General features: G+C 49.9%; 1 protein-coding gene across 4 annotated transcripts; it reads right to left on the bottom strand.

The window, feature by feature from the left end:
- Positions 119-24441, bottom strand: PLEKHA4 (pleckstrin homology domain containing A4). Of its 4 annotated transcripts, XM_018062740.1 has the most exons (21): positions 23943-24436; positions 23822-23826; positions 23255-23344; positions 22042-22149; positions 20191-20263; positions 19975-20075; positions 19711-19820; positions 17958-18176; positions 17323-17602; positions 16619-16693; positions 15355-15402; positions 15145-15225; positions 14832-14981; positions 13824-13922; positions 12128-12268; positions 10576-10675; positions 10417-10493; positions 3320-3481; positions 1385-1443; positions 874-986; positions 119-553 (listed from the first exon to the last, which is right to left on the bottom strand). In XM_018062740.1, exons 3-21 carry the CDS (start codon positions 23336-23338, stop codon positions 291-293), a joined length of 2343 nt encoding a protein of 780 aa, XP_017918229.1. In that variant the 5' UTR covers positions 23339-23344; positions 23822-23826; positions 23943-24436; the 3' UTR covers positions 119-290. The 4 variants fall into 4 exon arrangements, with proteins under 4 accessions (XP_017918229.1, XP_005692747.2, XP_017918228.1 ...); XM_005692690.3 differs by having other exon boundaries at positions 23822-24436; XM_018062739.1 differs by lacking the exon at positions 15355-15402 and having other exon boundaries at positions 23822-24436.

The following is a 24824-nucleotide window of genomic DNA, read 5'->3' on the forward strand; positions in this document are numbered from 1 at the left end:
CCTCGGACCTACAAGTCCAAGGTCCCGGTCCCCTCCTCCTTTGCGACCCAGAAATCCACGACCCCAGCTCTACCCCCACTCAGAGACACCAGAGTCACAACCTCAAACAGACAAAAAGTTATTGACTAAAAAGTTCAAAGTTTTAATCTAAATTTGGACAAGTGTCGGGAAAAGCAAACTTTGGCCACAGAAACCATTTCTAGGTCACGGGAGAAGAGAGGCTGCAGATCTTCAGGTGGTCCGTCCAGGCCACGCCCTCACGCTCTGATTGGCTCCCACGTCTGGGCGGGTCAGAAGCTGGACTGCAGCAGGGTGACCCTCAGAGGCCACGCCCCCTCGTCGGGGGTCCGGGCTGGAGGGGCCGGCCCGGAATCCCAGGTCTCTTCCCAGGAGGCGGGGCCTGCGCCGCGCCCACTACCTCTGGGGGAGAAACCCGTGGAGCAGGAATTGGCTGTTGGAGGAGATCTTCGGGGTGAGGACGCCTGGGGCGTGGGATCTAACGGAGGTGGCGGCGCAGGGGGAAGAGGGTCCCCTCGAGAGTCCAAATTTCCACCTGGAGAGGACGGATGGGGAATGAGAATGGCAAACTCAGGAATCCAGAAGTCCAGACACCGCCCTCCGCCCCCAGGCCTTTCCTCTCAAATCTAGGAGTCCGGCCTCCCTGCCCCCTGCTCTCCCAAACTCAGCACTTCTGCACCTTAGCCTCCTCCTGCCTGGAATCTAGCACTCCCAAGCCCTGTCCAGGTCTTCCCTCATCAAGACAAAGGATTCCCAGGGGCCCTCAGACCCCTCCCCATCACGACCTGAGATTCCAGACCCCCGACCCCCCCATCCCTAAAACCTAGGTGTCCTAAGTCCCCAGCTCATTCTCACCTGTCATCATTCCACGCCACTGCGATGCCTCAGCGGCCAGGGCTTGAGAGAGGCTGAGGACTCGCTCCCGGTGCCCTTCGGATGTCAGCAAATAAGGGATGGTGTTCCTTGGACTAGAAAAAAAGAGTTTGGGCGAAACTTCAATTAGCCAGTACAGTAGAGGCCACAGTGCCGCGCGTGTCCTTCTGGGAGTTGTAGTCCCTAGCACGTGTCTCTAAAGGATTTTAAACGTGGAGCGACCCTCTTTTTTAGAAGCCTGCGTGCATTGTGGGATTTGTAGTTCAGTTGCCCGAAAACTTCTCCGATTTCCTGACAGCGGGGCGGAGTTTGATATAGAACAAGGAACTGCAGTTCTCCCCGCGAACTAGAGTTTTCTGATTCCCCAAGAACTCAAGCGACTCTAAAAGATTCTGCGATCTGTACTTTAGTACTCAAAAGACATTAACAGTAATACTACTCCCCTCCTCTTTTTTATTTCCCTTCGTTGTTGCCTCGATCTCCAATTCCTTACCTGCTCCAGGACCCCGAACTTCGGAGCCATTTCTGGGCTCCTGAGTGTCCCAGGACAGGCTGCAAAGGAATGGGGGCATTAGAATTCCTCACCCTGGAAGTTCCCATGTTCTCATTTTGAGGGTGAAGAGGCTCAGAGGATAAAATTGCCCCAAAGACACTGCTAATTCTTAACTTTACCTGAACTCCTGGGAAAGAGGTAAGAGTTTGGAAAATCACCACCACCACCCCTAACCACTTCCCCATTCTGGTAAACAGCTTCTTCATATGACTTAGATAAGCCTGAATGATGTGAAATTGATATTTTAAGACAGGACAGGAAAATTAAAGATCACAGTCCCTCTGTGCGCTTGCTTGGGGCTCCTCCATCCCTAATGGGCAGTGTGCACCAGGATTACACATTAGCCAGAGCTCCTCAGAGTTGGCGGTGCTTGCTCTGTTCTGGAGATCATTTCTTTTTTCCCTTTCTTCTGACACTACCAGTGTAACTTCTTAAAAGAACAGCTTCTTTCACAGTTCTGCAGGGGATCACAGTAACTTGCTGCTGCCTCTGCATGTGCTTCCCTAGACTATGTGTCCTTGGTGAAGCTTAGGTAGAATATCACTATGTTATTTTGCTTCTTTGTTTTAACTTGTCTGGCTGCATCAAGTCTTAGTTGTGGCACTTGGGATCTTAGTTGCATCACGTGGGATCTTTTGTCACAGTGCATGGGGCTTCCCTGACGGCTCAGTGGTAAGAATCTGCCTGCCAACGCAGGAGACTTACTTGCTCAACAGAGATGCGGGTTCCATCCCTGGGTCAGGAAGATTGCCTGGAAGGCTATAGTCCATGGGGTTGCAAAAGAGTCGTACATGACTCAGCAACTAAACAACAGCAGATTGTGTAGTTGTGGCGCACAGGCTTAGTTGCCCAGAGACATGCGGGATCTTAGTTCCCAGACCAGGTATCAAACCCTCGTCCCCTGCATTGCAAGGCAAATTCTTAACCACTGGACTGCCAGGAAAGTCCTGTCAGTATGTCATTTTGATGTTCGATCTTTTGTCTGGAAAACAGACACGAGTGTGCCTCTTGACTTCTAACAGATGGTGAAACAGTTCTCAGAACTTTCTGAGAGTCTCTCTCCCAAGTTCTAATTCTGTTTGGCTCAAATAAAAGTCCCCTTTTTTCTTGTTAACTTGATTTTAATAGAATTTTCATCGACAAGATTCACAGATGAGCCCCCTGTGACGAGGCCAGAAACAGACCCTCCAAATTCACATTCCTTTTGTCATAAATGATTAATGAACTTGTTGCCCCCGAAAAACTAGCTAGACATAGAGATCAATGTTTGATATTCAGCAGACTTGAGATGCCCCCCATTTACAAAAACAATCACAACCCCAAAATCACCCCACTTGTCTAATTCCTTCCTAGAAGAGTCTTAAGATGAAACTATCCATGGGGAATTCCCTGGTGGTCCAGCAGGCAGGGCTCCGCGCTCCCACGGCCAAGTCCTCAAACATGGACTGAACCCAAGCCCTAAAATCCCACAAGCTGTGCAGTGGCACAGCCCAAAATGAAAAAACAAGTGAAAAAACCATCCTGCCCAGACAGTCTGATCTTCAGATTGGCAGTGTGATCTTCATGGCAGTAAATACATTTTTTTTCTTTGCCTTTGACAGCGTAGTAACTGAACAGGAAAACTTGGCTTCCAATCCAGCTCTAAAACCCACTCCTCCCAGAGGAGTGAGAATGCTGGTGAGGATGGAGATGTTGCCTCTGGCCCATCCTGTTCTCCACTGATAAGGGAGACAGGATGCTGAATTGAAAACAGGTACAAGTAAACCTGATATAGAGGAAGGAAAAAATCCCCATTTTACAGAGAGGAAAACTGAGGCTCCAACCAGGAACTGAGAACCCACTGCCGCCTCACTGACCCACCCCTGTTTCCCTCACTTTTTGTTCCGCATCAGGCTGGCGTCTGGTTGGGGACAGCGTCCTCCCCAGGGTGAGGAGCCGGGGGGAGGCTGGGCGAGGGAGAGGCCGTCCATATTCTTGATTTCTTCGGATTCTCTCCAACTGCTCCTGAGCACTCATCCGGGGCCGGGCCAGGGGGACCTGGGGAGATGAGAAACATCTAGAGATTCCAACCATGGCCTCTCTTTTCTCTCTTCCCTGAACCTCTCAGCCTCCTCTGTCGTGGGCTTCCCTCAAAGCTCAGTTGGTAAAGAATCCGCCTGCAATGCAGGAGACTCTGGTTCGATTCGTGGGTTGGGAAGATCCCCTGGAGAAGGGATAGGCAAGCCACTCCAGTATTCTTGGGCATCCCTTGTGGCTCAGCTGGTAAAGAATCCACCTGCAATGCGGGGAGACCTGGGTTCAATCCCTGGGTTGGGAAGATCTCCTGGAGAAGGGAAAGGCTACCCACTCCAGTATCCTGGCCTGGAGAATTCCTGTGTTTTGCCCTTCCCAATAAGTTCAGCCCTGGATCTCAAGAACTTACTTCTACACCTGGAGCCCAGGCTGTCCCTCTGCTGGATATGCTCAAGTCCTTCCATATCCCACAAGGCTCTCAGGACAAAGGTGTTACAGTTCCTGTGTGACTGGTTGCTACCCATCTGTCTGGCCTCAAGCCCACCAGCTGCTCTATTGGAACCTGTAGTGCCAGCCTGATCAACACCCACTCTTCTCTGGACATAACAAGTCTCTTGGAAGTAGTAGTTGGGACGCTGGTTTGCTCATGATTTAAAAAAAATAATAATAAGTCTGGTTTCAATCAGCTTTGAAAACATTAATATGAAGGATGAGATTTCTTGTGTAACTAAGATCATTAAGAAGATCACTTTGGGTTTGCCTGAAGGAGGACTCGACAAGTTCTCTAGTGCCCTCAAAACCAGAGGGAAGAGACACACAGGAAGAGTGTCCTGTGATAATTGTGGTTATCTGCCACAAGCCAGGGAACTTTGTCTGAAGCTTCCAGAAGTATGATACTGATGACACCTTGATCTTGGGCTTAGAGCCTTAGGAACTCAAAACGCAAGAGGATGGGGATGAATGGAAGGAGAACTTGAAATCTGGAATGTTCTCAATCTATCTCCTTTGCAAAGAAGCTTGCTCTGAAGAGAATGCCAAGGGTGTGGCTGGAAAACCATTTGGTAAGAGATCAGGCATGTGATATGTGAGTCCAGTAAACCAGCTCAGCAGAAAAGCTGCCCAGTCAAAACAAAGGAGACAGAGAGGGGATAAAATGAAGGAAGGCTGTTGGACATCTGGGATGCTCTGAGCAGAAAAGGGGCCAACGGAGCAGGAAACGTGTGTTATCCTTCAGGAAAGGGGGTAATTTGGGCACAGACATGCACGCAGAGAGAATGCCATGTGACAGGTGAAGTCATGATGCCACAAGCTGAGGAAGTGATCCTTCCCTAGAGCCTCCAGACAGCGCGTGGCCCTGTGGACACCTAGATTTCAGGCTTCTAGCCTACAGAACTGCAACACAATACCTTTATTGTTTAAGCAAAAAACAAAGGGAAGGGGGGTGGGGAGAGAACTCTTGACTGCAGTCTCCAGTTAGAAAATTCTAGGCAGACAGCTTGGATCTGTTGCTTATTGCAGGACCAATCACTGCAGTTTACTTGCTTTGATTTGATCGATCCTGGGTCACATGCCCCCCTGGAAATTGGCCCTATGTTTTTGTTTTTTTCCTGTCAAGCCATAGGGCTTGTGGGATCTCTGTTCCCAAGGATCAAATTTGCGCCTCTGCAGTGAAAGCCCAGAATGTTAAACACAGGACCGCCAGGGAGTTCCCTGGCCCTGTATCACCTACTTCTTCACAACAGGCTAGACGCTGACCCGAAAGTCTCCTCCAGGGCCAAACTGAAACTTTTACACATCCACTTGCTTCAAAGACAGCCCACATGGGCGGATATTTTTAGCCATTTGAAGCCTGCCTGCTTTAAATTCTTCCTGAAGTTGTAACCAGCATCTGCTAGCGGTAAGCAGGATTAACTTGTAGCTATAAAAGCCCCACCCACGCCCTCAACAGGCTGCTGGCCTTAGGAAACTGCCCTCTTTTGCTAAGCACATCACCTAGATCCTTAAGTCCTTTCTCCAATCTCTTCTCTCCTGGGAGTCCCCTTGTCCCCGGTCCCTCTCCTCCTGGGCCGTGGCCCCCACGCAGTAACCTCTGGAGGGTCCCTTGCTGTGAGGGACTTATTCCACGAGCAAACCGGTCAGCCGTGGACCAACTGAAACTCTTTGTGCTACTGCCACCTAGTGGTCATATCTTTTTCCTTGATCAGTTCTGAAATTCCTGGCTCCCCCTTGCACCACTCCTGTATGTAAGCTGCCCACAGGGTTGAGGGAGGAGACATTCCCCTTTTTTTTTTTTTTTTTGGACGAGCGACATTGCATGTGAGGTCTTAGTTCCCGGACCAGGGATTGAACCTGCACCCCCTGGATTGGAAACGCCGGATCTTCACCACTGGACTTTCACCAGGGAAGTCCCCCAAGATGTTATTTGGTGCAGCCCCAACCTAATGGCTCAAATGGCAAAGAATCTGCCCGCAATGCGGGAGATGCAGGTTCGATTCCTGGGTCTGTAATATCCCCTGGAGAAGGGAATGGCTGCCCACTCCAGTTTTCTTGCCTGGAAAATTCCATGGACAGAGGAGCCTGGCTCGCAAAGAGTCGGACACGACTGAACGACGAACACTTTTCAGCAATCCTTAACACACACCACTGAAAATAGTTCTTCTCTTCCTAAGAAAGGCCAGATTGAGTATTTGGTTTCCACCTGATAGTAAGGAAGCAACAGAAAAGCTTTTAAACCTATTCGAATAAGCAATCTTAACTGGCATTCCATCGCCCTATAAGCCAGCCAATCAGCGCAGGCCCTGCGTTTCCGAAAATCAGCCAATCAGCAACAGACACAAAGCTTCCCCCTTTTATCGTAAAACACTCCAGGCTTCACAAGCCCACCCGTGTCCCCAACTCTACGCCATATGACATCAACTCTTCGCTTTGCTCAGATCGGCTCTATCTTACAAGAGGTCTGTCTTGCTTGTGCTGTGCTAAGTTGCTCAGTCGTATCCAACTCTGCGACTGTAGCCCGTCAGGCTCCTCTGTCCATGGGATTCTCCAGGCAAGAATACTGGAGTGGGTTGCCATGCCCTCCTCCAAGGGATCTTCCCAACCCAGGGATAGAACCCAGGTCTCCTGCATTGCAAGCTGCTTCTTTACCGTCTGAGCCACTAGGGAATAAATGCAGCTTTGTTTCCTATACAAAGCAGCTGCTTTTTCCTTTATCCCCTCCATGCCTTTGCATGCATAGCCTGTTCCCCTTTGGAGTACTGTTTCCTACACAGCCAGAGTTTCTTCATTCATCCAGACAGCTTATTGTTGTCCTCGTTTAGCCGCTAAGTCATGTCCAACTCTTTTGCTTACCTGACATTTAAAAGGCTTCCCAATGCTGAGACCCCTAGGAAACAGCTTAACTCTGTTAGATGCGTGTGAGGATTGCATTTATGCCTCTCTCCCATCAGACTCCAGCAGCAGGAATAATTCCTGGCAGGTCCCCCAACACCTTCCACCAGGGCTGGCCTCTAGAAGATCAGAATCTTGAACAAATAAGAGAATTTGGGATTTCTTCCTGCACTCGTCAAAGTTTAGGGAGAAAGGGAGAAACAGCAACTCCTCTTGACACTGCTTGGATTGGTCATCTGCTGATAGTTCAGTGGGCATCAGAATGGTCCTGCCAAGTCCAGCAGCCATACTTTTCCTGCAGGATCTGTTTGCCACCTTCAGGATGTGGGAAGCCACAGGAAAACAGGGTGCTTTCAATGCAGGGGGTGCCAGTTCAATCTCTAGTTGGGGAACTAAGATCCCACATGCAACGTGGCACAGCCAAAAGAAATAACAGCAACAACAGAGTTTTTTTTTTTTTAAACTAGAGATTGTGATGCAGAGATTCACTACACTGGCAAACTCAGAAATGTAGATCCTTGAAAACAGGACGTGGTCTGGGCAATCTTGCCTTGTAGGGCCTGGCAGTTAGGAAGGGTCTGAGAAATTCATTGACTTGAACTGAACTACCCTTCAGTTGGGGGATGGCATTCCGAGGTCAGAGCTCTGTGCTCCCAAGAGGCCATGTGCAGTTGTATGGGTTGCTCACTGCCCAAGGGCTGAGCCCTCCATTGATGGCTCCAGGTTCTGCTCACGTAGAAGGGGGTGCCTGTCTCTAATTCACAAAAAGGTATCCTGTAGGCTAATAGAAGCCCTGGCTTCCTAAATCCCCACTTCAGTCTAGACATTTACACCAGCTGTTGTCCTGCTTTGCCATGGATAAATTCTTTGCCATGGATTCCTTCTTCAAGGTCTGTCTGCCTCCAGAAAACCATCCCCAACATGCCCAGGTTGCTTGGGAGCTATCCCCTGAATTCCCCAATGATTTGTGCTTGCAAGACTTTCGATCTTCTCTGTGTCACATGGAAACTTTAGTTGCAACATGGGACGTCTCCTAGTCTGGGCATGCAAACTCTTGGCTGTGGCGTGCGGGACCTAGTTCCCTGACCAGGGATGGAACCTGGGCCCCCTGCATTGGGAGCACGACTCTTAGCCACTGGACCACCAGGGAAGTTCCTGATCCTTGCTCTTTTTACCCAAGGTGATCAGGTAAAACTGGAAGCTCCCACTGGTCCCAGCAATGACTTGCCTGGTGGGCACTGGTTGGGAGACAAAGAAACTAAGGCTGTGGCTTGAGATTCTGAAATGGGAGAAGATTACAGCAATGCTGCTGATGACCTTGGGGTTACAGAGTGGAAACTCCCCACAGACAAAATGATGAAATGAGCAGTCAGTTCATTGCTGACCTTCAGGGCTTTGTGTTTATGAGCAACCAAGAGACTCTAACCAGTGTACTCAATTAAAAGGACAGGGCCCAGACAAGACCCTTTATTAGGGAGCTGACAAGGGAATTCCCAGTGGTTAGGACTTGGCACTTTCCGTTCCCTGTTTGGGGAAGTAAGCAGCTTGGGGGAAAAAAAAAAAACAACAGATGACACAGCCAGAAACTCTACAGAGGTCACCTGCTTCATCCTCAGGAAGCCCCACCCCTGGTCCTGCTCCTTATGTCCAACTTGATGATGGCACTGCTGGCCCGACCAGTGACCTTTGTCCCCAGAGTCCTCAAGCCACCAGATGGCATGTGCATTCACTGCGTGTGAATAGTTAGGTTCTTGGCTTCCTTTGTACTTGGATGTGTGACATGTTTACTAAACCTTTTCCTGAGAAATAAAAAAGCAGCTGATATTATCATTTATTTTTATTCCACTGACTCCTTCACTTAAGTAATTTACTGCTCTGCTTTTAGCTTGACATTTAAATGGCGATATTATTTATAGCCTTTATCCCATTTCATATGCAGATTCATACATTTTATTAGAGAAATGGTAATGTATTTGATGAAGCATGTGCTCCAGACAGGGTAGGGCATGGCAACCCACTCCAGTATTTTAGCCTGGAGAATCTCGTGGACAGAGGAGCCTGGCGAGCTGCAGTCCATAGGGTCACACAGAATTGGAAACGACTGAAGCGACTTAGCACGCACACACACGCTGCTCCAGACACACACAGTACACAGTATAAGCACCAAATTACCAGCCTAGAATCTGCAAAATTTTGCATTTTAAACCTCTGGAAGCTCAGTGGTTAGGACTTGGCGCTCTCGCCGCCCGGGACTGGGGTTCCAACCCTGGTCCTGGAACTAAGAACAGGCAAGCTGGTGGAGGGTGGCCAAAACAAAAACAAAAATGGCGTCTGAGGTCCCAAGGGTTTTTTAAAAAGTTTGAAAACCCAGTATATCTAGAATCTGACTCCCTCTTGATGTCGCCACTTCTAAGTTAGTGCAAACAATTGTTATCAGTCCCCCTCAAATATCCCACTGGCCCCCTCAACCATGACTCAGGCGGTATCCACACAGTCCACTCCCCCAAGTGGCCTCCAGAGAGCGCCAGTCTCCATTTGTGGAAACTCCCATTCCTCTGCTCAGAACTCTGCATGGCTCCGGCTTACCCAGTGTCAAAGTCCTCATGTTGGACCACAAGGCCGGGTCTGATCTGCCCCTATTGCCTCTCTGTCCTCATCAGCAACCACTTCCCCTTACTCGGTTACTCGGTTCCAACCACACTGATTTTCTAGCTGCTCCTCCAACACACCAGACTCTTCAGAACCTTTGCAAATACTCTTCCCTTTGCCTCTTAACACTCTTCCACCAGACATCCCCAGGGCTCCTTCCCTGACAGAAGCCTCCCCAGACCAAAACATTCACAACTCCATCCCTTCGCCAATATTCCAAATCCCCTCCCCAGGCTGTTTTTATTTATTTAGCACTTACATAAAATAATTCACAATTATTTATTATCTGCCTCTTCCCACTAGAATGTCAGATTCATGACAGAAGGATGATTTTTCTCATCTTGCTCACATTTGGGTCCTGAGTGAACTTTCCTGAATGATGAAAATATTCTATATTTTCACTATTCAACAGGGTAGCTGCTGGCCACGTGTATCTCCTGTATACCTGAACTCCTCAAATGAAGGTGATTTTTTATTTTATTTCATTTAAATTCATTTAAACTTAAATAGCCTCATGTGGCTACTGGCTACCTTATTAGATAGCAAAGAGGGCATTTAATAAATATCTGTTGAATGAATTATGGATGAATGAATGAATGAAGTGCTTGCTCGAAGTCACTGCTTCCAAACTTCAGGGGCATTCATCTAGTTGGACTCTCCACATCAGCTCTGGGTGGTAGACACTGCTATCAGCTCCATTTTGCAGATGAGAAAATGGAGGCAGAGAGGTTTCTTAACCAACCCAAAGTCACACAGGTTAGAAGTGGCAGAGACAAAATTCAATCCCAGTGCTCTTCGCAAATCTCTCTCTGCTCTGGGGTGTGGCTTAGAATGCTCCTCTCCCACATGTTTCCCCAAAAGTAGGGGATCCGTGGTGGGCAAAGGGTTACAATGGACCCAAGGAGATTGGATGGACTGCCTACCTTGGTTCCTGGCTGAGGGGAAGTGGGGCGGCGACCCTCGGGGCTGGAAGCCCGGGAGACCCTTGGAGATCCAATTCCTGGAGGAGCAGAACAGGATGGGTGAGGATGTGGTGAGCTTGCGGAATGCCGAGTGAGTCCTTCCCAACCGCATATGCTCACCTGAGCGAGGGCTGGAGAGCTCTCTGTCGCCCCCTGGGGGCCTCCCCCAATCAGCCTCAGGGGACCGGGATGAGCTCAGTTCCAAGGACTCCGTCAGGCTCTGGGGAGGTCAAGAAAGGGGATAATAGATCACTAGGATTACAGTTTTCAAGCACGTAGCAGTACAGAGACTACATAAGTAGTATTAAGACTGAAAACCGGGAGCCAGACCTTGTTTTCAGACCTCAGCTCTGCCATTTTGCTTGCTGTGTGACCTTGGGCAAGTTACTTTCCCTCTCTGTGCTTGTGGCTGAAGGGATTCTACTGAAGGTAGGCATTTGTGTGTAGGCATTTCACCCTTTTGATATGAGGACCGAATGGATACAAGGAAGGCGCTTAGAACAGTGCCTGGCATATAACAAGTCTTTATAACCTGTGAGGGGGGTTTTTCAATTATGAATTAATTTTGGTTTTTCTGGACCTTTGTGGCTTTGCCTAGACTTTCTCTAGTTGCAGCGAGTGGGGGCTACTCTCTAGTTGCCGTGCATGGGCTTCTCGTGGCTTCTCTTGTTGCAGAGCACAGGCTCTAGATGGCACGGACTTTTAGTAGTTGGAGTACTTGGGCTTAGTCACCCAAAAGCATGTGGAATCCTCCCGAACCAGAGATAGAACCCATGTCCCCTGCACTGCCAGGTGAATTCCCAACCACTGGACCACCAGGGATTCCCACACTGGTCCACGTGTGAGGTTTTATAATGATTATGCATCTGGCATGGTGTTAACTACTTTACCAGAATTCTCTCATTGAATCCCCTCTGTTCGACTCAGCTATGACCGCAATGGCTCCTGGTTCCTGAGGGCTTACTCTATGTCAGGCACTTTCTAGTCACAATGTCTTCTTTCTAAAGAGCCCTGCAGGAGAAGGAAATGGCAACCCACTCCAGTATCCTCGCTCGGGAAATCCCACAGGGAGTCTGGTGTGCTACGTACAGTCCATGGAGTCACAAAAGGGCTGGACACGGCTTAGCAACTAAACAACAACAAATGGCAATTCTAGCCAATGTGTGAGAATAACAAGTTGTAAGGAATTGGGGGTTGGGGTTGAAACCAAAATCCTATTGTTTACAGATGTGAATGTCTATTTAGAAAAACCAAAATAAACTGCAAGCAAATATTTAAATTAACCCTGCAAGGGAGGGATTAAGATCAGTGCTATCTGGTAAATGTTTAACAAATGCCCTCTGGAAGAAAAGAGCCCTCCTTTGCAGCAGTTTGCCAATTTCCATAGTGTAAATACTCCCACCACAGTCAATTTCAAGCTACCGACATGTCATCACTGTGGAGCTGAGATGCAGGCAATGGGACCTTGTGAGCTGTTGGCAACTCACCAAGTTGTTGTGTTGTGGGTCCAGCACACCTCTGGACTATGACCATAATATCAAATAAGGAAATAGAGGACATGTACCTGAGGTTGGCTAGCCGACCAAGGGTGAAAGAGGTGAGTGGGTAGCGGGTTAGGCCAGGGGCAGACAGGACAGGAAACTGGAGGTGGGAAAGATGTGTGTGGCCTCACCTCCCTCTCTGAGGACTCCTCGCCTTGGAGAGCGGGGGATGGGGAGTCAGGCTCAGTGTTGGAAAGTGGCTTCTGGGGGCCCCCCAGACCTGCCAGCGTGTCTTCCACCATCCACAGTTGCTGCTGAGCAGATGCTCTGTCCTGGAGAGAGGAAAGGAATCTGTTACTCAAAGGAGGGAAAATGCAAGGAGGGTTAAAGTCGAGAAGCCATGGAAAGGGTCTGAAATTTCCCCATTCTACTGACCCATTACCGTTTATCATAAATATTGTCTTTTTCTGCACTGTTACCTCTGTTGTAAATAGGCGACCATATAAGTAAATATGAGTCTGTTTCTGAATATTCTATCCCTTTAGTCTGTCTAAATTTGTGTCAGGACTACACTGCCTTCTTGTTAACTGTAGCTTTAAAGTCAGACACTATCCAGTTGTGTCTGTCCTCGGGCTTTGTTCTTGGAGGCTGCCTTGGCTTACTCTCGGCCTTCTGCACTTCCAGATACGATTTAAAGTCAGCTTGTCAATCTCCACATGTTGTATTGGGCCAGCAGATCCCCGCTGGGGAAGTCAATCTGCGGAGACCACATCTTTATACTAGTATATTTCCTATCCATGCACATGGTCCCTCTCTCCATTTATATAGGCCTTCTTTAATTTCTCTCAATGACATTTTGTGGCTTTCAGGGTAGATGTCTTGCATATCTTTCATTAGACTTCTTTCAGATAGTTAATTTGTTTATGTTAATTGTAAACATTGCTGTTGCTCCCGCTAAGTCGCTTCAGTTGTGTCCGACTTTGTGCGACCCCATAGATAGAAGCCAACCAGGCTCCCCCATCCCTGGGATTCTCCAGGCAAGAGTACTGGAGTGGGTTACCATTTCCTTCTCCAATGCATGAAAGTGAAAAGTGAAAGTAAAGTCGCTCAGCCGTGTCCGACTCTTAGTGACGCCATGGACTGCAGCCTACCAGGCTCCTCCGCCCATGGGATTTTCCAGGCAAGATACTGGAGTAGCATACAGGAAGATGATTTTTATACATTATTTTTGCATTCAGTTACCTTGCTGGATTTGCTTATGCTAACAGTTTATCTGGAGATTATTTTGGATTTTCTACATACACAATTTTGTCATCTGTAAGTAAAAACAACTTTACTTTTTCCTCTTTGGTCCTTATACCTTTGACTTATTTGTTAGACTCACTTGTACTGTTTAGGATCCTTGGTACAACACTAACTGGAACTCGCAATAATATACATCCTGGTCTTATTCTGAATATTGGGGGAAAGACTTCAGTATTTCACTGTCGACAACAATGCTTTGTTGTAGGTTTGTTATCGATGCCTAAACAGGTTAAAGAAGTAGTTTATATTCCTACTTTGCTGAGAGATTTTATCATGAAAGGATATTGGAAGTGAAAGTGCAAGTGAAGGTGGCTCAGCTGTGTTCGACTCTTTGCAATCCCATGGAATTCTCCAGGCCAGAATACTGGAGTGGGTAGCCTTTCCCTTCTCCAGGGGATCTTCCCAACCCAGGTATCGAACCGGGGTCTCCTGCATTGCAGGCGGATTCTTTACCAACTGAGCTGTGAGGGAAGCCCCTGAAAGGATATTACATTTTATAACTGTTTTTCCTGCATTTATTGAGATGACCGAGTGAACTTGGGAGAGCAAGGCAGGGCTTGGGGGCTTGGGGCAGGGGTGTACCTGGGGGGACCCGAGGTGCAGCAGGTACTCAAGGGTCTCTCTCAAGGTGCCCAGCTCCCGCTCCAGGCCGCTGTACGTGTCCCAAACACGCTCTCGCTCCTCAGGTTCCAGAAAAAGAGAGATACTCAGTTAGCATGCCCACCCACCATATCTTTCCCCATTCTATCTTTTCCTAGCTGAGCAGGAGGAAGTGTCCCCTGGGGCTATATGGACTACAATCCCAAGGGCCTCTTTGCTCAGACTACTGGGAACCCCAGCATCTGTGTGGAACCTGCCATTCCAGTGAACAGCTAGTGCAGACAGAACAGCTTTTCCTGAATCTTCTGGATTACCTCTGCACTCCTCTAGGGCGACAGAGTCCACAGATCTAATGAATCCTTGGAACAGACAAAGCCACATTATGCCCCACTGGGCAGCAGAAACTTCTTTGCCAGTACCAATAATAACAAGAGCAGCTAACATTTATTCGGCACTTACTTAACATTATTTGGCACATTTACTTGACACTGTTCTTAGCTCTCACTTAATTCTTGTGAGGTAGGTACTATCAATGTCTCCATTTTACAATAACAATAATTACAGCTAACACAAGTAATGCTTACCATATACTACGTGCATAAGTTAAATATTCTGTGATTCGTTTACATATACTTATGAAATCTTCACAATGGCCGTAGAAGTAAATATTACTTTTATCATTTCAAGTTTACGGAAGAGGCATCTAAGGTCCTGAGAGGTTAAGTAACTTTTCTAAGGTCACACAGCAGCTGTGAGTGGGAGCTGAGATTCAAAGCCAGGAGGTCCATATCAAAATCACCCCCCTTAAATGGCTAAATTAAATACGGTTGTTTCTTGGCTGCTTGCGCCTCACCCTCTAGGACTGTCAAGATCATTGGTTTCAAACGGAGGGGGAGTCTCAAGAACTACCCTCCCAAGAGTCTTTGGGGGAAAGTTCCCTTTAGTAACAACTTGGAGAGTCCTGGGGTATGCCCCTTCTCAGATGCTCACCTGGGTCAGGTGACAGAGAGTCGCCCTCACACTGACTAATCGGTCCTGCAGGAGGCGCTGGTGCCCCCAAGCCCTCCCAGGAGCTGCAGCTTCCCTGGTTGCTTGGCCCAGCTGCTGTCGGGTCAATTCCAGAGCTGCTTCTAATTGCTCCTGCACCAAGGGAGAAGACGGTTAGACTTCTGAAACCATACCCAGCCTCAGGGCAAGAGAAAAGCTGGCTTCTGGTATCCCCTTGTATCCTGCGGGTCAGGATGGGCTAAGGGCAGGTGGAGAGGCCAAGTGTCCCTCCCTCCCCTGTCCCAGAGTCCTGTACCTTCTCCTCCTGCCTCTGATCTATCTCCCCCTGCAGCCTCCTCAGGAGCCGGTCCTGCCCGCACAACTTGGTCAACAGAGTCTGGAGAAAGGAGGACAGGAGCTGTTTATGGACCAGACATGGCTCTTCACCCCGCCCACCCTCCCACCTTCCAAAACATTCTATCCTCAATTCTGTGAATTCAACAAGGGTTGCATCAGGAGTGCTTACATCTGTCTCCAAGCTTTGATGGAAGGTTGAGTCTAGAGGGGGTCCTGGCTGAGGAGAAAGAGAAAAGTTGGGGGTCACATGCCCAAACAAGTCCTCATTGTAGCTCAGTGCTGAGCTGAGCCCTATTTCTACTGGCTGGCACCCCTTGTCCTTATTAGCTTTGTTCCAAGCTTTAGCAAAGCAAACCTCAGTAGACTAATTGCCAGATTTTTGGCTTTAGGAAGATCTAGTGGGCTTTGCTACCAAATAACTATACAAATACAATAACTGACGGAGAAAATTTAGACAGTTCCTTTGTGATTGAGAATAAAACAAGGATGCTCACTGCCACTGTGACAGTTTACCAGTATTAGAGATCTTGAGAGATGCTGTAGCTTAAGAAAAAGAAAAGTGTAAGGGTAGGAAGGGGAATGATAAAACCATCATTATTTACAGATGATGCACTCATCTGCCCTGAAAATCAACAGAATGAAAAGATTATTAAAAGAAAAAAAAACTTTAAAAATTATTAGAGCAAACAAGAGAATTCAGCAAGGATGCCCGATGTAAAAGGAAGTTATAAACAGTATCTCTACATCATCAATAACTATTAATAGAAAATAATTTTTAAAACATAAGAATACACCATTCAAATAACTATGAAAACTATCAGCCTTATCTTAACTAACAGCACACAAAATCTCTATGGGAAAACTTTAAGACTCAAAGGAAAGATGAAGAAGATGCTTGAGAGTCCCTTGGACTGCAAGGAGATCAAACCAGTCAATCCTAAAGGAACTCGATCCTGGATCTTCATTGAAAGGACTGATACTGAAGCTGAAGCTCCAATATTTTGGCCACCTGATGCGAAGAGCCGACTCATTAGGAAAGACCCTGATGCTGGGAGAGACATGAAGGCAGGAGCAGAAAGGGATGACAGAGGATGAGATGGTTGGATGGCACCACTGACTCAATGGACATGAGTATGAGCAAACTCCAGGAGTTGAAGGACAGGGAAGCCTGGCGCGCTGCAGTCCATGGGGCCACAAAGAGTTGGACACATCTGAGCGACAGAACAAGAAGACTGTGTGAATGGTGGAGAGATATTCTGTATACATATGCCACTGAGTTTTCAGGAGCCATAGGAAACTAACATAGCACCTATGCAGGCACCTTGAAATGCCCAGCCTTCTCTAGGCACACTAGTCAATGAGATGACATTCACTATAGCAAAGAAAGCATGGGAGGGGGCTCTGGCAGATTCAAGGTGCCCCAGGATACCTACCAATAAAACCATGGAAGCCCGGGTCCCAGGAGGCCTTGGAGGGAGCTGGAGATATGTGGAGGTTCCAGAGTGGGCCTGGGAGGAATATTCAAATAGAGATGTTTAGAAATTGGCATGTCTTAATAACAGATATAGAAAGGATGTGTCTGGCATTGTAGTGCCATAGGAGACTCTCTGAGGTTCAGAACTGGGTCGCCAGAACTTCAACTATCTTTTCTCCAGCTGTGTGCCACCGTGGGGACACGCAGGATGATAATAAATGAACAGCCTGGAAAACAGTCCCAGGGACCAATGAAAGTTGCAGTCTACTCTTACTCTCACATTTGTGGTTAGCTGTGGGTTTTCTGGGCTGCAATCCCGTGATGCTCAGAGAAAATAGCAGGTGGCCAAGTTGGAAAGAGAAAACTGGACACACGAGCCAGAGGCAATGCACACTGCTCTCACAGTATTGTATCAGAGGAGCATATTCTGGACTATTCTATAATGTTTAAGGGGTAATAACTGCCAAAGACCCGCCTGAAGACAGCCCTGAGAACTGACAGGCGATAAAGTTCACTCTCCCTTTCACATCTGAACCCAGCTGCGATTATGCTGAACTACAGTCTCCATGATACCCAGGGGCCAATGGCTTAGAGACTGGCCTGGAAAGGCAGTCCCCTGGCTATATGGGCGCTGTAGTCCCTCTCCCTGCCATCTCTGCTCACCGGTGTTCTGGCCTCTTGACTCCAGTGCTGAGGACTCCTGGGGGGCCTTCCTCCTCTAGCCTCAGAAGAGGGTCCTCGGCGGGGAGTGGGAGGCCTAGAGAGCGTCTGGCGCTGGAGGCCCCAGTCCAGGGGAGGCCGGACATCGATGCGACTCAGGGGGGTATGGGGTCTGGCAGAAGGTGCTGCGTCTCCAGAGGAGGGCGGAGGTCTGCGTGCTGGAGCAGAACGGGGCCGGGGGAGGCTCAGAGGCGAGGGAGGACGAGAGAGGGGTGTGAAAAGGCTGTGGAGAGGAGAGAAAAGGCAAACTGCCTCAACAAGAGCTCCCTCATCCCTCCATACATCGAGTCAGCCTCAAAGACGTGTCTCCCTTCAGTGTGTCTCATTGTCCCTCTGGAGCAGAACCCTCCTCTCGTAGCCCGATCCCGAATAATTTCCCTCTTTGTGACATCCCCTCCTTAGGACTTCTCAGCAGACTCTGACCCCGCAAGCGTCCAGCAAATCACACACACCTTCGAGAAAGCGCTAAGCCACGCCCCTAACCAGTCCCAGCCCTGCCCTTCACCGCGCCCTCAGAATGCCCTCGGAAGCTCAGCCCTGTAGAACCTTCTCATCCCAGACTCCCTCGTCCAACTCACTCTGGGCTCCTCGTCCTCCGAATTCGGGGTCCAGACTGCAGGTCAGCCGTGGGGCTGGGAGTGAGCAGCCCGGGTCGGCCACGACCTCTGGAGAGCCGCGCCACCTCTGGTGATTCTGAGCCGCGCCCCTCTTCCACGCCCCTGTTCACTTCTGGAGGACCACCGGGGCCGCCTGGGCCCTCCCCAGTCTGGGGCCGTGCAGATGACCTCTGCTGCCCACTAACGAATGGACACAGAAAAAAGACATCACTCCTTTGAATCTTATAACAGCCCTTATTCTCATTTCACCAACAAGGACACAGGAATCTACAAAGAAAAAAAAGGGAGGTAGTGCACTATCAACCGTTGTCCCCATTTTGCAGATGCGGAAACTGAGGCCTGAGTAGTATCTCGTGCAACGCCACAAGGTCCACCCAGGTCGCTGGGACCAAACTATGCATCTCCAGACCGAACAATGGGGCAAGTAGACAGAGACAGCCTAGAGCCTTTCCTTTTTTTAATCTGACATCGTTTAGGTGGCAACCTCACGGGGTGGAGATTTCTGGGGGAGCAGTATTGATGGACATGGAATAGAACCGGACATGGAACAACAGGACTGCTTCCAAATTGGGAAAGGATACGTCAAGGCTGTGTATATTGTCTGCCTGCTTATTTAACTTATATTGCAGAGTACATCATGCTTCGGAATGCCAGGCTGGATGAAGCACAAGCTGGAATCAAGATTGCCAGGAGAAATATTAATAACCTCAGATACACAGATGACCCCACCCTTGTGACAGAAAGTGAAGAAGAACTAAAGAGCCTTTGGATGAAAGTGAAAGAGGAGAGTGAAAAAGTTGGCTTAAAACTCAACATTCAAAAAACTAAGATCATGGCATCTGGTCCCATCAGTTCATGGCAAATAGATGGGGAAACAATGGAAACAGTGAAAGACTTTATTTTGGGGGGCTCCAAAATCACTGCAGATGTTGACTGCAGCCATGAAATTAAAGGACACTTGCTCCTTGGAAGAAAAGCTATGACCAACTTAGACAGCATATTAAAAAGCAGAGACATTACTTTGCTGACAAAGATCCATCTAGTCAAAGCTGTAGTTTTCCCAGTAGTCATGTATGGATGTGAGAGCTGGACCATAAAGAAAGCTGAGAACCAAAGAATTGATGCTTTTGAACTGTGCTGTTGGAGAAGACTCTTGAGAGTCCCTTGGACTGCAAGGAGATCAAACCAGTCAATCCAAAGAAAATCAGTCCTGAATATTCATTGGAAGGACTGATGCTGAAGCTGAAACTCCTATACTTTGGCCACCTGATGAGAAGAACTGACTCACTGGAAAAGACCCTGATGCTGGGAGAGATTGAAGGCGGGAGGAGAAGGGGACGACAGAGGATGAGATGGTTGGATGGCATCACCAACTCCATGGACATGAGTGTGAGCAAGCTTCGGGAGTTGGTGATGGACAGGGAACCCTGGCGTGCTGCAGTCCATGGGGTCGCAAAAAGTGGGACCGGACTGAGCGACTAAACTGAACTGAACTGAATATTGATAGACAAAGTGGTCCGCGGAGCTTACAGAGAGATACTTTTTGCCGATTGGAGATGGTCTCCTGGAGGTGGGACCTGAAGGGCGGAGTCGTCTTAGCTAGAAGACTAGTGATTGGACACTGAAGGTGTCAGGGTCTCAAGGGGAGGAGCTTGGGATGATTAGCCCAGATTGGAGGTATAGGATCAGGGGCGTGGCCTAGACTTACACTCACCAATCGTCCCCCTCCGCGCGAGAGGCCCGTCCCAGCGCGCGTAACCAGCCCCGCAGGTCCTCTAGCGTGTCAGCAGCCAGAACGTAGGTCCTCATGCCCGGGTGCTCTGCCTGCGAGAAGAGAGCGCTGGGGGACTGGGACATCGAGCCCTCCAAAAAGAAGGATGCCATGGACCCTGGCAAAAGTCTTTTATCTCCAATACTGGATGCTGCATGCCTGCCCCCACTGCCCAGTGCCTTAGTTCCCACTGGGGAAGGGACTCACGGTGAAGGTGAAGCGCCGCCCTCGGGGAGCTCCTGGCCCATCTGGCCTGATACTGTAGCTGGGCAGCAGGACGCTTCCCAGGACGCTCTCCTCGCGGCTGTCTGCAAAAGAGAGGCTGGGATAATGGATCACACAGAGACCTGGAGGCCCAGAGACTCGAGGAAAGGGAGACGGGGAGGGGGGCCCCCGCCCACCCATGCCAGCTGGGGCACTGACCCTTGTAATAGAAGAGGCAATGGCCAGAGAGGACGAACCAGCGGCGTTTCCAGAGCCGGAGCCCGGAGCTGTCCTGGGGAGACAGAGTGGAAGTAGAGAGGGGCGGGAAAAAGGTGGAGATAGCGACACTTGGAAGCAAAGACCCACAGAAAGGGGAGGAGAAGAGAGACATATTAGATGTAACAGATTCAGGTGGAGAACTGGAAACCAGTGGGTTGCAGCTGAGGGGACATAGATTTTAGACACAGCGGGACCTGAGTATGACTCCTAACCCCAGCACTTTCACACTGTGCCCTTAAGCAAGTCATTTCTCCACTAGGAACCTCATGGTTTCTCATCTATCATTCGGGGATTGAGAAATTACAGGAAGACTGGGACAGAAAGATACTTCACCACACACTGGCAGCAGCTTTCTGTAGGATAACTTGGCGCATTTAATATGGCATGTGAGACACAGAGAGGTCAGGAAGGTGATGCTGAGCCATACCCTGCATCTCCCCATTTCCTCTGCCAGAACTAATCCATCTCCAACCTCGTGCTGCTCTTCTCTTCCATCCCTTCCCACAGGAGCAGCATGATCTTTTTAAAAAGTATTTATTTTTACTTATTTATTTGGTTGTGCCAGGTCTTAACTGCAACATTCTTGATCTTCATCCTGGCATGTGGGATTTTTAGTTGTGGGGTGTAGGATCTAGTTCTCAGTTCAGGGATGGAACCTGGGCCCCCAAATTGGGAGTGAGGAGTCTTAGCCACTGGACCACCAGGCAAGTCCCCACTCATGATTCCTTAAAATTATTAATCAGATCATGTGAGTCCCTGCTCAAAACAGAGATGACTGTCACACTTAGAATACATCTGAAATGCGTTACCCTAACTTGCTGCCTTACAAGGTATCACCAACTCCGGAACACATAAGAATCAGCAGCAGGGCTTACTAAAACACAGACCCCTGGTTCCCTCCCCTGGCGTTCTCCACTCAGTAGATCTGGGGTGGGAGCTGACAATTTGTATTTCTAGAAAGTTCCCAGGTGATGCTGATACTGCTGCTCTGGGACCACTCTTAGAGAATCCTTCCTTGCCACCTGTCGCTCCTCCTTCTCTCACCTTAGCTCCCACCAAACACCAAATTTTTGCCTGCTGCAGGGTCCTTTGCTTTCAGATTCCCTCTGTTCCCCAGATCTTAACACAGTGGAATCCTTCTTGACATATAATTCTCAGCTCAAATGTCATCTCCCCAGAGACACCTTCCCTGACCAACAGTCAAAAGCTCTCATCCTTCAGCCGCCTTCCAGCACATTTGCCTATGTTATTTCCTCCTGCTCAGTCACTAGGTCGTGTCCGACTCTTTGCAACCCCATGGACTGTGGTCCACCAGGCTCCTCTGACCACAGGATTTCCCAGGTAAGAATCCTGGAGTAGGTTGCCATTTCCTTCTCCGGGGATCTTCCCAACCTAGGGATCAAACCTGCATCTCCTGCATTGGCAGGCGGGTTCTTTACCACTGAGCCACTGGGGAAGCCTGTGTTATTTCTTCACAGCGCTTCATTTCCCACCATCTGAAATCATCGAATCCGTTTTTATATACATTAATTTATTATTCATCCACGCCATCTTGGATGTAGCTAGATATTTGTTTGTTTTATTTACATGATATGTGCCCCAGGGCTTGGCACAGGGTAAACGTTCAAGAAGTAGTTATGGCAGGAATGAATGAGTTGACAGAATAAGGGAGGTAGCAGGGATCAGGAAAAAACATATTTGGAGACTTGGAAGGAGAGAAATGGTGGACAGCCAAAGGCACAGCCTCTGGCATCACTTGGAGGGTCCTTTCCCTTCTGTCACTCACCCTACCTGTTTATGAAGCCAGCCTCGGATGTGCACAGGGAGGTTGGGGTCCCTTCTGAGCGCATTGCCCCGCTTGCCGAAGGCGTGCACCTTGCTCACTGCCCGGGTGGACTTCTGAGGAGACAAGGAGGACAGAAGTGAACGCGGACTTGGGATGGGCTTGGGAAGGCATGCGGTGGGACCCAGGCAACCCAAGGCCCTCGCTCAGCTGTCTTTAGAAACCTGGTCAAGAAGGGAGCTGAGTTTGGGCATTAGAATTGTATGTGCACAGTGCAGAGTTAAGAGACACTTTCCATGGGTGGAGAGAGGTGTCTGGAGTCAAGGAAAAGGCCATTGACACCTAGGGAGGGACTTTGGGAATAAAGGGTCCATTGCCAAGGAGAGCCTGCCCTTAGCCACCAAAGCCAGAGATGGAGATCCGAAGCCTTTGGGATCTGAACCAGCAACATGGCTGGGTCCCTGGTGATGGGTCAGCTGGAATCAAAGGACACCTTTGATTTGCCAGAGAATAGAATTCCATAGTGACAACATCCAGGGTGGTGGTACGAGCTCCAAATCCCTCCATTCGATAGATGCCACCCCCCCAACCCCATCCCCACGGATATCCCAGGCCAGATTCCCAAAGGATGCCCTTCCTTGGCAATGGCACTGACGAAGGTCAGAATCAAATCTACAGAATCTGAACTTGGGAAGCTGGAAATGAGTGAGGGGAGGGGCTGGAGGACAAGAAAATGAATGTCACTGAACTTTGGTCTGGGAAGACGATTTGGGCGGCAAGTATCTTGGGCCGCATGAGGCCTTATGGTCAGAGAAAGGTCTTTCCTTTATCAGATTTCAGAACCGGGGAGATGGCATGGCTAGAGACAGGATTTCTTAGTCCCTAATAAGAGTAGACACTGAGCTCCTGGCTGGGGCCGGGGGGAGGTCACGGCTGGGGAGTGGCCTTATCCTAGCAACCAGAGTCAAGCAGGGTTGTTAGTCTGGCTTCAAATTAGGAAAATACCACGGGGTGGGGACAGCTGGGAGTGCCTCTGAATTCCTAGCTTTGGCGGGTGGGCAATTTGGGACTTTGCTAGGTCTGGCAGACCCCACTGCTAAAGATCCTTGCTCTTGACAACCGGAGTCCCTTGGGTGGTGCCAAAAGCAGGGCTTGGAAATAGGAAGATCGGGGAGCCCAGAGCACCCCTGGCTCCTCCCCAGCCCCACCAAGAAGTCGCACCTTGGTGCTCAGGCCACCGAGCGAGGAGATGGTCGAGGCGCTGCTGGCTAGGCTGAGGCTGCTCCGAGGTCTACCGTCCTCCATTGGGGGCTTGGGGAGAGAAAAAAGGGAGCTGTGTGAGCCTCTCTCTGCAGATGACCCGGGTGGGGACAGAGACAGGGTCAGGGGCTTGCAGGTCGGAGGAGGCTGGGGAGAAAGAGCCTGTTGTTTGAAGCCTGGGGGTGCTGGGGGAGGCCCTGGCCTGGGACCGCATACCAAGAGTGATGCCAAGAGAGGTGGGCGGCCCTGGCAGCTGTGGGGAGGGCGGGGCGGGGGGAGTCATCTGTAGCCTGGGACAGAGAATAGGGGCCCCTTTATTCTTGCCCCCCTGCCCTCTGGCCAGGAATTTGACCCTCTCTGTGCTCAGGAACCCTTCATTCCCTGACTCTTTCCGGGGCTACCCCCCCCCCGCAGCTACCTGTCTCCTGCCCTTCCTCCCACATGCACCCCTAAAACATCCTTGCCAAGTCCCAGGACACCAGGAATGTGCACTCTGGCAGCTCCTCGCAGCCCAGCCAGGGGACTTACCAGCTCTGGGGTCCGGAGGGCAGAGAGCACACGAGGGCAGGGTGGGTGCTGGGACATCCAGCCCCAGTCCCCCTCCTCGGCCGCCTCTCAGGGGCGGCCTCTCATAGCCCTCCGCTCTCACCTGCTCATCCACACCCTTTTTGTCTCTTTGTCTCTGATGGTGTCTCTTCCTCAGACGATCTCTCTTCCTCTTACCCTGTCTCTCTCTCTCTCCAGTCTCACCTTCTGTCTCCGCGTCTCTGGCTCTCGAATCTCTCGTCTCTCCCCGTCTCTCCCCGTCTCTCCCTCGCTCCTTCTCTCCTCTGCAGCACCCCCACCCCGCATACCACTTTCTCTCCCAGTCTTTCTTGTTTCTGTCCAGTTCTTTCTCTGGGACCCACGGAGTTCTCGTCTTTAAGTCTCCATCCCCTTTTCTCTCTCTCTCTCTCTCCCTCGCTGGCTCGCCCCGTCTCTCCCTCTCCCTTACAATCTCTTTCTCTTTCTCTCCGTGGCCCTCCACGACCGCTGTTTCCTCCTCTCCCGGATTCCCCTTCTCACTTTCCCTCTTCCTCGCTCGCCCAGTTTCTCTTTCCTCTCTGCGGGTCCTTCCCTCCCTCTGCCAGCCGCCCACGCGTCTGTCTCCCCTCCCAATCCCAGCTGACCCCGCCCCTCTTGGCCTCCCCACCGCAGCCTGACCTCTGGCTCAGCTGCCCCCGCAGCCGAGGGGAGGGGTTGGGGGCGACGTCCAGCCCCCTCCCCGACCGCTGGATCCCTGCTGGACTGGAGCCTAGGCCACCGGGGTCCCATAAAAGCTGAAGCTAGGATTCCTAAATATTTGGCGAGTTGGAATTGGGCCTGGACTCCAGGGCCTCAGTGGATTGGTCGCTGTCAGGGGCCGAGGGGTCACTAGCGCACCCTGAGTGGAGATCACTAGGATCTTGGAAGGGGCGGGGGCTCAGACTCCTGGACACCTGGAAAGGTGTGAGCTAGGATTCAGGACTGCTGGGCTGTGAATGGAGCTGGG

Source organism: Capra hircus, chromosome 18 (genome assembly GCF_001704415.2).
Source record: "Capra hircus breed San Clemente chromosome 18, ASM170441v1, whole genome shotgun sequence".
Taxonomy (NCBI): domain Eukaryota; kingdom Metazoa; phylum Chordata; class Mammalia; order Artiodactyla; family Bovidae; genus Capra; species Capra hircus.